Source organism: Tauraco erythrolophus, chromosome 7, assembly GCF_009769465.1.
Source record: "Tauraco erythrolophus isolate bTauEry1 chromosome 7, bTauEry1.pri, whole genome shotgun sequence".
Lineage (NCBI taxonomy): Eukaryota > Metazoa > Chordata > Aves > Musophagiformes > Musophagidae > Tauraco > Tauraco erythrolophus.
Window position 1 is genome coordinate 44,808,599 of NC_141471.1, and position 14,879 is coordinate 44,823,477.

Consider the following 14,879-nt stretch of genomic DNA (forward strand, 5'->3'; position numbering starts at 1 on the left):
AGCACTGCTTTTTCTGCAAGCAAATGATAAAATATACAGATATGCATACAAAGCTCAGCTGTATGTGCTTACAGAATGCAAACAGCACAAATGGACTTTTACAGATGTAAATTCTATCATTTGCTTGTACAAGTGACAGTGATAAACAACTGTACACACTAGTGATTTGCATGCACGAAGCTAAAGTTTAGCCCTGAGTGCTTTTTGAGACCTTAAGTGTCATAACCTGTTGACAGCATATTTGACCTGAGAACATCAGCTTGTTAATCAAAACTTTTCCTTGCAACTTTAGTTTATTTTCTTTATATCCATTACCAGGTCTATTTATTTTTAATCTGTCATCAAAACATGAATGGTTAGGCTGACTGTTGTCTTTTGCTGAGCTGTTGCTAATATGCTGGCAGGCATTGCTATTCAAGTACATTTGCCTAATTTTGGGTCTAATCCTACTCATTTTGAAATTACTGGACATCTTTCCACTGGCTTTTCGATTGTACACTCCTTGGGGCAGGGATGTGTCTTCCATTGTTTTTTGTGAGTTCAGTACCAGTGATGGTGTCCAAGAAATACAAGCAGACAATAACCTATTCTTTGAAGGAACAAAAGGACGTTCTTTTTGATGCATTCATCTTTCATCTCTCTTGAGTTTGCCATTCAAAGTCAGAAAGCTGTTTGCAGAGTTTTTCACTTTCATCAATTTCCTAAGTTTTTGCATCTTACAGTCTTCTCATGTATCTTCATTAACTTGCTTCATACTCAGTTGTTCATATGTCTATTTCTAACTCTACAATTGTGGGTAGAAAAATTAAACAAAAATACATTTCTTATGTTGCTTTTAGAAAATGTATGATATCCCACTCAGCAAATGTTTCTTTAAAATTTTTACTAGGTTGTTTTTTTTTTTTCCCTATAGCATCCTGCAAAAGCAGCAATAGTGAAAATATGGCCTTTAAAATTAAGAAGATGTTGCTAGCTCCAAAGTATGCATATCAAAACTATTTAAGGAATTTAAAATTATTTTGGAAAGGGAAAGTTCAAGATTTTGTGTTTCTCCTTCAAAGACCAGTTCTTCATTCCACCTTGTAGTTGTAGTATTGACCTCACAACAAGTTTATCCTAGGCAAAGGCAGCAAAGTCAGACTCTTTCCTAAAGATTAATTAAAGTGGCAAAGACTATACTGTTTAAAAACGTACTGACTCACTGAATTCAGCCAGTTGCAGATTAAGACCTGAATATAGTGGACAAAACTGTAAAACCCTAGACTCAAGTCCCAGCAGATACACAGAAGAGTAATTGGTAATGTACATATTTGTATAATCTTTAGATTTAAGAATACGTAATGAACTGTGTTTGATCTTATTTATGCTTAAACATACTTAATTTCTTTAATTTAGGCTTAACATACTTAACTCTAAGAAATTTGGTGAATTTAAAGTATTTCCAATCTGCAGAAGGAACAATGAGAGAATGGGGCACATCTCAGCAGAGCCAGAGAGTTAGCAGAAGTTGGAAGAAGTAGTCAAATTGAGCCGCATGCATTAATTTAAAAATTAAAAGCAGAAACATTTTAAGAAAGAGATTTTTTTGCATATTGTTCACACAGATACTACCAAATGGATTACTCATCTATTTTCATCATCAAGAAAATTCTCCAGACTTCATTTTGACAGTTTTAAATAAAACCCACCACCCCAGCTCAAAACTATATTTGTATATGTATATATGCAGTCTGCTACAAAAAAAAGAAGATACTATTAGCACATTGAGCCCTTGTGCTTCTCTCTACTACAAGGGACAGAAGCAGTGAGAAGAGACTGTCAGAAAAAAAAAAAAAAGGAACAAGGAAGAAAGGGATCAGTGGAGCTAAACATCTAACTGTTCTGGGCATTCTCCTTACCCCATGGCATGTTCCAGCTCTGAGGATGTTTCTTTAGGATCCCATTGGGAATATCAGAAATAAAGACATGTAGGAACACTCCACAGCATGAAAAATCAGACAGGAGTTAGTGCTCCTAAGACCTGCGCCAGTTCCTGCACAAATCTCTGCACTTTCCATAGCAGAGCTGTGTGCAGTGTGCGGGCTTCAGGTCAGCTGGTGAAGCAGAAAAGCCTGAGGGCTAAACCCACGCATACTCTTGTCATCTCCATCTGTCCCTGCCAGTGGGACTCTGAACTTCATTGGACTGGTCCTTGCACAACGACCCTTGGCTGCCACTGGAGATGTTGTATCCCTTGTAGCGCATTCTCATGGTTTCATCTGTTCCTGAAAGTTTAATCTCTGGCAATGAAGATTTGGCATCTATTAAGAAATAATATAGAGCATTTCTTTTTCCTTGTTTGAATGCATCTCCCTTTTGTTTATTTGTTTCTAACATATGACTATTATGACAAATTACTTTTTTCCCCATTTTCTAAGTTAAGTGAACTCAGTGGATGTTTTCTTTTCCAAAAAACTAAAAACTAGGTCAAATTTTTCAATTTGGCACAGATCCAGGCTTACCACAGGAACTGAGAAGACTACATCATCGCCCAGTGAAATACAGATGTTTTCAGATTGTGTGAAACAAGTCTGTGCAGCTGTGCTGCCTGCCCGTTTGCCTCAGAGCTGCTTTTCCTTTCTTTGAGTCTACTAGGTTAGGCCTTCTGTCCCACCTGGTGATGTCTTGACTGTGAGCCCAGGCCAGCTCTCAGAAAAGTCAGCAGAAATAGCTGCTTCTTTGTCTGCCTCATACAGCAATTTTGAGGGGAATAACGCCTTCCGTACACCTTGCAGAAAAGATACTTACACGCTCAAATCATGACACTGCTTTGGAAAATGTGTGCAGGGTCTGCATGGCCGTTACTCTCTTTGCAATATCTTGGGCAAGGAAGGATGAAGCTCTGGCTATGGCCAGAATAGTTTTGTTTATCAGTTATGTAGAACATAAATGACAAGGAGTTATGTTAGTGTTTAAAAGTCATGAAGGCTATCAATTCTATTTTGATGGCTTTCTAGAAAAGGAGCTGTAGGAGCTCAGGAGACATCCCAAGGGCTACAGGATTTTTTGTTCCGAAAAAGGAATGGAGATAAGTCTTTAAAAGGCTCAAAAGATATCATTCACGGTTTGAGCTGTATAGCTGTTCTTTGTGGTTTCAGTACTTGCGAGCAAGAATGTTGGAATGCACGGGAGAACTGATATTATCAAAATTGTGAGTGGAAAGCTAGAAGACAAGATGCTTTTGAAAATGCAGCTTGTATCCATTTTCATGTCAGACTGTAAAGAATGGTGGAATTCAAATAGTATTTTCAGCTTTTACTCTCTAAGAATATCCACAGCACGTCTTTATATCCTCGTGCAATGTAATTCTTTTAGGATAGCATTTATTAAACACATGCAATTACAGACTTTGAGACAGGAAATACCTGCATAGATAGATTTCGAAAGTTACGGGAGCCCCCATGTTACTGAATGTTTGCATACTTCCAGTAAAGTACCTTGGAGAAGAGAAGCAGAGATCGATGGGTGGGAAGATGACTCAATGAACATCTGCGTCAGCCACTTTGAAATGTATAGTATGGAGGGAATTATCGATAAGGTCAGAGTCTTCATGAGAAAGCAACTCTGTTTGCAACTCTCAAGCAAGAATGAAATAGCCTAGAATGCAAGTTGACAGGTACAGTGTTGAGTGAGGCCCCAAGGAGCTTGCGTTGACAACAGGAAACCTTTGATTTGAATTGTCTAAGGGTGGTAAAAGGTCAAAATTATTCAAATGTTGAATGCAGTGGGTAGGTGAATCCTGAACCAACAGACATATGAGGCAGCAGAAAGACGAATGCTGTGACTCTTACACAATGATAGCTGTGTTTTTATGAAGATTGTGTATATGCTGCTGACTTGTAATAGCCATTTTTTGTACATTTGACATGCAACATCTTCAGTTCATCCACATTAACATAAATATAAATATAAATATAAATATAAATATAAATATAAATATAAATATAAATATAAATATAAATATAAATATAAATATAAATATAAATATAAATATAAATATAAATATAAATATGCTTGAGAAAGACCTGAAATACCTTTGAGCAACAATTGTTATGTGAGTAAACATCAATAAATGATTTAGTTTCTGAGCAGTTATCTTAAAAGTATTTGTAAAAAAAAAGTGACAAATTGCTAAATGAAACAGATGACTGAAAGAGAAGAACATGGAAAGGGCATAAATGTTCTGTTAGGTCCACCACTGGACTACTTTATAATCATAGGCAAATCATTTAATTTGTGTATGTCTTCCCACCATTTCTAGCCTTATTAATTAGGACCAGAGAGGATTGCCCTGCCATGTGGCTTGCACACTATGTTGTACTATCATCTGACCATAACCAAGAATAAGAATGCAAAAATGACACTGTTTTCTACAAGATGCAATCTTTGACCCTTTCCATCAAATTGTTCCGACACTTGACTTGTAATTAGACTCGTAGTCTCATCACTCCCTCATTTTAATTTTTTGAGACATGAAGAATGCTGTTGGTCTTGAAAGATTTTCCTTTTGCGTTTTAGAACATCAGTGTCTCTGGAATCTGTTTAGTCACCTACACCTGTTTTACAGCACAATCCACAAGAGCAAAATATGCAGGAGCATGGAGTGTGTGTTAATGAGTTGTAGTATTGATTTCATCAGCAATATTTTAATGCCATTTCTCCTGGAAAATGAACAATAGATCTGGGCTCAGAAATTCTTAATGCATGTTGTATATAGTAATAGTCCATATTCAGTAATGTACTTTATTATTCTACATAGAAGCTAAAATATATGGTATTTTACCACAGTGAACATGAGTGAAGGATCCACGCTAATCTTTTTCAATCTGTCAGTACATCTGGAAAGCATTCAACACTGTGTTGCTTTCTTATGAACACAGCCTTCCTGGTGTGGATTGATTTGCCTTCCAGTGAGAGTCCATGGTTTCTGCTTCTCAATGCATTGTTTTCCAAGACAGTTACCATGTGACGCAGGATTCTGGCTCGCCATTCCTCCACCTTAGCTCTACATACTGTTCTGCGGACTTATGTTTTGAGTTCAATGTATGCACAAAGTTAGTTGAAGGTGCTGAAAACTTTTCATTACGTAATACTGATCAGCTGTTCAGCTCTGTGGCTTGTTGCGTTATTACAGTCTCTAGTCCCACTCTTCTCTCAGTGCTTACCAAAAATAATTCAGGGTAGAAGTTCACTTGCTTCTGCTTGGACCTGAGGAACCCAACACTTGTCAGAAGGACCACTTAGGAGACTAGAAGGATGTCATATTTATCTCCTGAGCCTGCTGGTTCAGATTTCATTTTCCTGTTCAATTTGTTAGTGCTCCTACATTTGTAGTTACTGCTTGTATCTCCAAGAATGTTTGACCTGAAGACCATTATTTCTCTCACAGAAATTTGTGATGATTTTTTAGAACTTTACCTCAACCTGATGAAATATGTTCTACTTAGGATTCTCTTGAAATCCATTGAATAACAAGCAGCCAGGTAGAAAGCTGGTTTGTGCAGAGCACAACTGGAAGCACACTGTTCTGATGAATTATTTGTAACAATTTTATTTTACAATAATATGCTAAATCTCTTGCAGCACAAAAGGAAGGATGGGGAAAAGAAGAGAAAAGAAAAGAAAGAACGGGAAATTTGAAATTCAGCAGCCAAGCACAAATCTTTGTTCTGACTCTCATATAGTCTGGAGCCTGCCCTTCTCTTCTTATGTGTGATCATGTTCACTCAAACCATCTAAGAAGCCTCTATTGGGTTTGGGGGTTAACTCTCTAGGATTAGGAGCAGAGCTGAGTCAAGGACCCCTATCTCTGAAATGAGTTTTCCTTGGTTGCCTGCCAATGTCCACCTCCAGTAAGCTTCAGAGAACATGGTGAAATGTTTGTATTTGGGTTAGCTTTTATCTATTTTTAGATAGTTTGGTTCTGCTTTGAATTTTACTTTATAGATCTGGAGATGGTAGATTGGAAATTGTTATTTTCTAACAGCATTATTTAGTATTACCCACGACGGGAAGGTTTCTGTGTCATTTATCAGCAATTTTGTAAGTCTGCGCTGCAGCACCTGAATGAATGATATTTTTGTTTTCACGTTGATCTTGCCAATTTCTAACCTGTGATACTGGAAGTACTTTGACCCAAACTGGAAAAGCTCTCGAGCACAGAATTTTGTTCCTTGTGTGCTTTGGTGTGTGTGGAGAGAGGTGGTGACTGTACAGGCGGACTGACAGGGGGGTGGCTTGTCATCTGCGTGGGCTCATTGCTTTGCTCTGGGCAATTCTGCACCAAAGTCCACCTTTGTACGTGTTCTGTGGCCATCGTGGCTGTGCAAACAGATCCCCCCAAAAGTGCCTGTCTGCACTTAGTATCGGTTTTTGCTAACGAGGCTAAAACTATATAAGCATCCAGAAGGTTTAAATCCTTCCACCTCAAAATGTAGGCTATATTTAAAGGATTATAAATAAATGATTATAAGTAGTCTAAAGTATTTGATTATAAACTGTAATATTCAAGGCTTGATTGTCTTATTATTTATCCGAATTTTAAACATTGATGCTGACAGTTTCAGTAGAAATGCTCCTTATTTGCACCAATCTGAGAAGACAGCATGTCCCACAGGCACTAAATGTGCTTTGAGAATAATACTAAAGGATCTTTAGATATGTGTATTTTAAAATACAGCTTCGGTTTGTGACAAAGACTTTCTTTTCTCTATTGCAAGATTAGCCCTTGCCCTTTGTCCAAATATATTGTTGCAATAAGATCTGTTCAGGTTCCCACAGTAACAATCCTGTTGGGGAATAAGGGAACCCAAGGTGAGGAACAAAAGGGCATCATAGTAATACCTGATAGTCACCCGCCTCCTGAAATACCCTGGGACAGGTTCTCTCCTGGTGTCATGTAGACCGGCTCCCGAGGATGTGGCCCAGTACCTCTGCGGAGCAGGTAGTTGCTATTGGAGAGGTCAGCACCTGCCTCAGACAGATCAGGTATAGATCAGGTATGTATCTGGACACTGCAGGCTCTCAGTAGATGTTTCCAGTTAACTTTCAAAGCAGCTGCTCCTCAGGACAATGTGTTATATTTAGACGTGCAGATTGGTCACCTGATGGTGTCCTGATTTAAGAACGATCAGGTCTGTGCTCACCATTCATCTCTTCAAAACGAAAGGAGGAAGAGCTGAAGAGTTGGCTTGGCTCCGGCGCCACTAAGGAAATTCGCGTTTTGGTATAAAACACTCTTAATGAGACTGCATTTTTCCCTACTGTGTCTAACTTCAGCCTGAGATGGAAGCTAACACAAGGACTAAAATAATCGTGTGCGCAGTGCAGTCGCGACCGATCTAGCTGCTCACAGGCGATTTTTTTTTGTCCTTTCTCCTCCTGTATTTGTGTTGGTAATATTGGGGAGCCAGTGGCTGGTACTGATTTAGATTTCCAGCCTGGATTTGCTCTTGTTTTTCTCCCTACTCCAGCTCTCCTTGTGCAGTGCTGCGTGGCGCTGGCAGCCTGAGAGAGAGGGAGCTCCAGTCACACACATACGATACGCTCCGCTCCGACCACGGAGAGGAGATTAACATCAAGGAGCCCACATTTGCAATCGCGGGTGGTGCTGGGGGGGAGGCGAGGGGAAAATAAAATAAAAGCAACAGTCGGGTAAATGCTCGCCCCTTCTCGCCACCGGCACCTTGCACAGGTCTGAAATCGCTTGTTTTGCTTTGCTGTATTGCGCTTGCCCGGGATGTGGAGAGGGGAGGGGGAGGGGAGGGAGGGGGAGGTTTAACTTTTACTTGACATTACCGGGTTATTGTCAGTTCCCCCGTGTGAAACCCCGGTGGTTTCCCCTCACCGCCCCCCTCCCCTCAACCCCCCCCCCGCCCCGGCCTCGGCTCCCTCCAGTTAACTTTGTTCAAAGGGCTGCAGCCAGAAGGGCTTGTCCGGGCCTGGGACATAGATAGCGTAAAGTAAATAACCACCACAATTAGACCGGGGCCGGGAGTTGATCTTCGTGGCGAGAGATCTGCTTAGTTAGCGTTTGCTGCTTCGGGGCGACTGAAGGCCACCGCACCAAGGGCACGCGCGCGCACACACACACACACTCACTCTTACACACACACACACACACACACACACACGCTGGATACAAAAGTCTGGAGGATCTAGGGGAGAATTGCAGCCGCCGGATCGGTGCAGCAGCGGCGGCCAGAGCCATGCGTGTCACGGCCTCCTGAGGGGGGAAAAAAGGAAGGAAGGAAGGAAGGAAGGAAGGAAGGAAGGAAGGAAGGAAGGAAGGAAGGAAGGAAGGAAGGAAGGAAGGAAGGAAGGAAGGAAGGGGAAAAAAGGACAGAAAGAAGGAAAAAAAGAAAAGAGGGAGAAAGGAAAGCACAAGAAAGACGCGGGCTGGTGGAAAGTGTTTGCCTGCTTTTGTCTCGCAATACAGTGAACTGGAAGATGGAGATGGATGTTAAGGGAGTTTCTCCGTGCCCGGAGCCCATCCCCCCGGCGGCGGGGTCTGGCGGCTGCCCGCACCAGCGCCCGCACCACCGCGATGGGCAGCCCGCGGAGCCGGCCCCCGCCGCCGACAGCGGCCACCCGGAGCGGAGGCACGGCAGCGAGAAAGAGGACAAAAAGGTAGGTCCGCTCCGCCGCCGGCCGGCCGGCGCCGCGCCCGCCGGCGGGGCCGGCTGCCCGGGGCCGCGCTCGGCGGGGCGGGCGGGCCCGCTCCCTCTCCGGCTCCCGCTCCCGCTCCGGCTCCCGCTCCGGCTCCCGCTCCCGCCCGGCCGCGGCCGCGCCGCCGCGGGCAGCCCCGCGCCGCCCTTTGTCAGCGGCGGCGGGAGGCGGGGGGCCGGCGGCGGAGGTTGTCTGAGGACACGGGGGCGGCGGGGCGGGGAGGGGAGGGGAGGCGAGGCGCGGCGCGGGGCCGCCGCCGCGGGGCCCGGGGCGCCGGGCATTGTTCCGGCCGCCCTGCGGGAGCGGCGCCGCGGGCGGCGGCCCGGGTGCCGCCGCGAAAGTTTACCTCACTTCGCGGGGCCAGCGCCGGCTCCCCTCGCCTCGCCTCGGTTCTCGGCGAGGGGCGAGTCACCGGTGAAGGGGGTGGGGTGGGGGGGGGAAGCAGCCCGGTCCCTCCAGCCCTGCTGTGTCATTGCGGACCGGGGGACGGCTGCTCGCTGCCGAGTGAAAACCTGTGGGTGACGGAGTTCAACGAGAAATGGGTCAGATCGCATCCTTTAGTGGGGATGTCTGCTGCTGGAAGAATCGGAAAGTAGGGAGGATGGGATGGAAAAAGGTTGCCATTAAGATAATGTCAGCAGAGTGCATTGATCAGTGCTTTTGTCTGTGGGCAGTGTCTTCGTTTCCATTCATTTTTCTCGGCGTGGGTTTACCAAACTGAAGCCGATGAATTCTGCTGGGTCTGTAGGTCTGCAATAGGCAGAAACTGATAAATGTGTAAGTTTCATCGCAATACGGTGATTGTTGCAAGGAGCGATCCGCGTTTTCTAGACCGTAAACCACATCCGTTTATATCTTGTTGAAATCTGAATAATTCTCTGAATGGGCAGACATCCTGAAACAAATTATAATCCTAGCGTAAATGAAAAAAAGAAATGTTGCCATGTACTGGGTTTCAGCCGTGTTTCTTCAACTAGTTTTACTAGAGTTTGGTTTTGTTACAAACGTGTAAGAGAACACAATGAAGGAATGTAAACCAGCAGTGCAATAAATGAATGCAACAACTATGTCACACCATCTATTTGCATGACTGGAGCTGCAATTATCGTGAGAAATACACGGTATTTTGAAAAAATGGTGTCTTTAACTGGAGACCTCAAATTGGTAGTGTTTACCTCCTGTGCTTTTAGGTTTGTTACTGTTTGGTAAAATCTGTCCTATTGTTTTAATGGAAAGAGTGTCAACGACGGATCATTTGAACAGGGCCTGTGCATCTTAATAAGGTGGATATGAGGGCTTTATTTTTAAAATGGTAACTGGTGTTTTACGTGTTGTGATAGATGAACACAGAATTTTGTCTCCCTTGAGTTAATGAATATTTCATTGTCGTGACTGCATGTTACTGTACGTAGCTAAATAATGATTTGTGTGTGTGTGATTGTTTCTAGGATCCCTTTCCTTGCATCATGTTACTCACTGGAACTTAAAATGCTTTTTTAAAAAATTATTAAAATGTAGAGCCAAGGTTGCCATTTATAGGATTGTGTCAGCGCCTTGAGCATTTGAAAACACTGCCATCAGCAGAAATCCATGTTCAATAGTTACTTTCTGATGTGCCACACAGTCTGTCTAATGTTTTACCAATCGTGGACATGAGGAAGGCAAACAAGGCATGACTGAAGGTGAATGAACACTAGAGAAGGCCTGATTATTCTCCATGGTGTGGCTAATTAATGTGTTTAGATAACTCAGTATTGCACTATTTTATCTTGTATTTGCCAGCGTTTTCTGGGCATAGAAACAAAAGTGTTACCTTTTTTTTTTTTTTTTTTTTTTATCCTCATTGTAGCCATGCTAAGGTATCGTGCTATATTCCTGGTTTTTAATCCACTATCAGCTTTTCCAGGCTTACCATTGCCAAGGTGGTTGCAATGACTAGATTGCATTTTTGGGAAGTGCTGTGATATTTCAAACCTCCCTAAATGTATGTATCTTTTCTGGATGCTGTCCCAGGACAACCAGTACTTCTCGTTAGTGCAGAAGTATTTCAGATATCTGGTAAAATAGTGGCACCAGAAATGTGATGAGAAGGGGAAAGCCCATCAAAGCGATAATAAAATCCAACACTATTGTGAAAAAAACATTTCAACCACAAAAGAAAACCCAAGTATTGCTGGAAACATCACCTAAGAAATTTCTAAATGGATTGAAATAACAGTACCATTGTTTATTTGACCCTTAAACAAATGTCAGAGGCACACTGATACATCCTGGAAGTGTAAGCACTCTATGTGGAAATTGTAAAGGACATTAGAAGCTGATTTCCTGACACGTGTATACTTATGAATAATTAAGTATTAAGATTTTACAAAGTCTTAATGTGAATCTACTGTCAGGACTTGCTTTTTGTAAGTTATAAGAAGTCTTATATTTTATCACTGAGCTCAATTTCCACTGAGGTAAAAGAGTTTTGCTTCCACCTAAATGGAGCTGGGTCAAATTTATGCTCTAATAGAGCTATTTTTTTTGTCACTGCTTCCAAAAGGAATATTGCTGAATTAACTAAAGAAAGTATTTTCCTGATTCTATGGAATTTCAGTAGAAGGTACTGCCATAGTGTCAATTATGTAGATATTAGGTGGTTTTTTTCTGCTATATGTTAATTTGTTATTTTTCTTTGAACTTCAGTAAAATTGTGAAACGTGTTCATAACTTGAAATATATCCCACTGTCTTCAGCTGGGATGCTGGCATGCTAGAGTGTATGCTTAAGTGCTTTGTTGGAGGAAGAACTTAGGTTGCCTCCCATATATCTTTCTGTGTTGAAAGCATCTCGGACCAATGTATGGGAAAAGAAATTACGAAGATTGACTTTATAATTTATTAAGTATACAGTACTTGGTGCTTTAAAGCATAGTTGCCGTTTAGGTGGGAGAAAATTAAGCAGAAAGAGTATAAGACTCTATAAGGATACTGTTTTTTCCTCTTAAAGAAAAACACATCAGAAAATATTTTTCAATGCTCCTACAATATTTTCTGCTATTTTAGTTAAAAGCATTTAGGTCTAACCCTATATACAGCAGCAGGTTGACGTTCTCCAGTACGGCAAAGTGGGTGACTGGGGTAAAGAACAATGTGCTGTCCTGGCTGTTTGTTCCTGTCTGGAGGTGCAGCTGAACCTGCGACAGGTTGTGTGGGTGGGCTGTCGCACCGTCTTGCCACTCTGTGACTTGGTGCAAAGGGACGCAGGCCATAAATTTTACCGAGGATCCTTTCCAGATTATATTGGAGTGACAGCATCTTTGCAAGGATTGGTGTAGGGAGCACTGAGGAGAGTTGAAGGCAACTCTGCAATTCCTTTGCAGATTGGTGACTACAGATGACATTTGTCACAGCTGACACTATGACCACAATTTTCGCAGGGGTGGTATCTTGAGTGAGGACTTTCAAGCCCTTAGCTACAGTCAGTGTGTTACAGTGTTTCCATCCTCCAAAGTACTGGGTAGCCCCCAAGTCCTCCAGAATTTGGTTCTAGGTATGGATTTAGTAATGTAATATTGCATACCCAGATAAGAGTATTTTATTTTGTTTTCTGCAGAGGAATGTGTCTGAGATTTGCACAAATCATTTAGCACGAATGATTTACAAGCACGCCCAGAGCTTTCACGTTATACCTACATTCCAGATACAAAACCCCCTGTGAAATAGCTCCAAGGTGAAGAACCTTCTGTGTATTTACATGGAAATGAGCACACCAAGGTTACAGCAAAGGCAAGCCGATCTGTGCTGGGTACATTGTATTCTGGTTCAAAAACAATTTAACAGTGTTTGATATAAGAGTTCTGAAGTGTTTTGTGGGCTTATTCGTATGTTATTTCCCAGAATGCTCACCTGTGATACTGCTGTGTGAGAGTGGTACCCAGATGTGAGCTTCTAGAGGGGAAAAGCTGAGTGCTTTGGGGAAAGGCACTTGGTATTAACTTGGGAATTCTATTCTGCTGTACACGTGATCTGATCTAATCGTCAGTCTCTGAAAGCCTTCCGCTAGTGTATTTACAGGACTACTGACATCAACAATACAGTGGTTGTTCACTCATCCTCCACACACAGTGGGTTAGGAAGAGCAGAAAATTCTTCAGGGGCAATTCCTTTTTAATAATTTTGCTTATATATTTAGTTCTGTTTGGTTTGAAAAGCTGTGTGTCACCATGTGTTTACATTTAGAGAAGAGAAGGTCTAAGAAATGCCGTTGTGCTTGAAGCAGATGGTGGAAAGTTTCTTTCTGGGGGCCGACCTCTCCAATCTCAGGTCAGATGTGCTTATCTTACCATAGGCAGTTCCATTGTGCACAGCAGAGTATTTGTCAACCACTGTCGTCTTTCCTGGAGGTTTAGGTGTTTTTTCAGATAACCTGGTCGCAGCCCATTGAGCAACTTGAAGTTAAGATCCAAAAGCTGAAACTGAAATCAGTTGTGGATAAGGGAAACGAGTTTGGGGTGTGTGGGACAAAAAAAGCAGAGATAGATAACACTACCAGTTGCTGATGGTAACAGCTTCTCCTGATAGTCATCTAAAATGCAACACTTTGTACTAGCTGGAGTTTCCAAGTACTGAAGGCTTTGTGCCAGGTGTATCATGGGCTGTGACCCTGCCAAGATGTAATGCAGGCATGAATAGTCAAGGTCAGGCCAGTGTCTGCCTGGATGGACAAATTCTTAGCCACCCAGAGATGGCAGAAAATTTTACTTGCGGCTGTTGCTATTCTGAGAGTTTGATGTCAGACAGAAATTCCAGTGTACCTTTACAGTGTGGACAGAGCTGGATGTTTCTCTAACTCATTGCTAAGGATGTTTCAGAAACCATTCCTTGGCCCAGCAACATCAACTCTGTCTTTTTGAGGTCTACTTTTAGGCACCTATTCTTCATTCTTAAGCTGCTCCTTATGTTCTCTGTCATGATATTGGTATTGATCTGCATAGTTCAGTGTCTTCCTGAAGAAATGGTCTGAAGAACAGCTTAATCTGTGCTAGCATCCTGTTCTTGCAGAGTTCCCAGAGCCTGGTGGCTGTCTGGCTGGTGAGTCTGTCGCAAAGCCACAGACTCAGGGCGTGCTGAGTCTCTCTTATTCAGGTGTTTGTCCTGCAGACTCCCAGACTCCAGGGCAGGCTCTAATTCCTGGCAGCGTGGGGAGGCTCCCAGATGTGTCTACCTAGAACAGCTGCCCAGAGCCACAGTGCCTGGCAAGTGCCTCTGGAAGGGAGGTTTTAGTCCTTTGTATTGCTGCTATGGTCAGCAAAGCTATTAAGTGTGCCCTTAACCTGCTTGAGTGAGCAAGGCCCAGGGACCATCTGCTTTGAGGAGAATTAAAAAAACCAACAGAACAGATTAAAAATAATCAAAAAGAGTAAATTCATTGTGAACTGAGCACCTTGCTTTGTAGGCAGACCTACTTCTGCATTTCAATGCATTTGATGTACTCTGCCTCTCACACTTCTCTTGCCATCTAGTGAGAGAATCCTTAGATGAAACTAGAGTTGTGCCTTTATTACAAAACCGAGCAGATGAGAGGAACTGAGAGAAAAAGAGAAACTATTAGTACCTCAACTGAAGGCAAGACTAATAAACTGATATTCTATTAGACGTCAGAGAATCCATAAGGAGAAGAGGTACTGGCAATCAGGCTTCATAATTTTCATAGCTCCAAAATTACTTTTTATCTCTTTTTCTGAGAATTCCTTTTACTGACATGGGAAAGAATCTTACCTAAAGTAAAGTAAATACACATTTAAAATGTATTTATTTTCAGGTGACATATTAAGAATCTGGAATGTGGAGTCTGAGGTCCAGTACTGGTTTTATGTTAGAGTTAAAGCATAAAGTTGGACAGGGTGGAATGGACTTCTGCGCTTTGCCTGTGTCTGTGCTAAAACAACATACCTGATAGTGCGTATGAATGATTCTTTAGTCTTACACAGTACTGAGGCTTCTGAAAGAAGAATATGCTATTTAAAATAGTCCTCCTGTTTAGATAAATTGCATGAGAAATGTTTTGGCAAAGGGCGAACAGCTGTTTAAGATTTTCAACCAGCTGATCAATAAGTGGATGAAGCTTGAAAAGCTGGTCACACTCTGACTGGTTCCTGGGGTAAACGCAGAAATATCCATTGTAACGCA

General features: G+C 42.3%; 1 protein-coding gene across 1 annotated transcript in view; it reads left to right on the plus strand.

Annotated features, from left to right (window-relative positions):
- The first annotated feature begins 8,481 nt into the window (after positions 1–8,481).
- The window catches only part of RBMS3 (RNA binding motif single stranded interacting protein 3), a 721,097-nt gene continuing 714,699 nt past the window's right edge, over positions 8,482–14,879 (plus strand). The window contains exon 1 of the mRNA XM_086614511.1: positions 8,482–8,667. Coding sequence (XP_086470637.1) covers positions 8,488–8,667 — 180 coding nt within the window. The 5' untranslated portion in view covers positions 8,482–8,487. The remainder of the gene's footprint in view (positions 8,668–14,879) is intronic.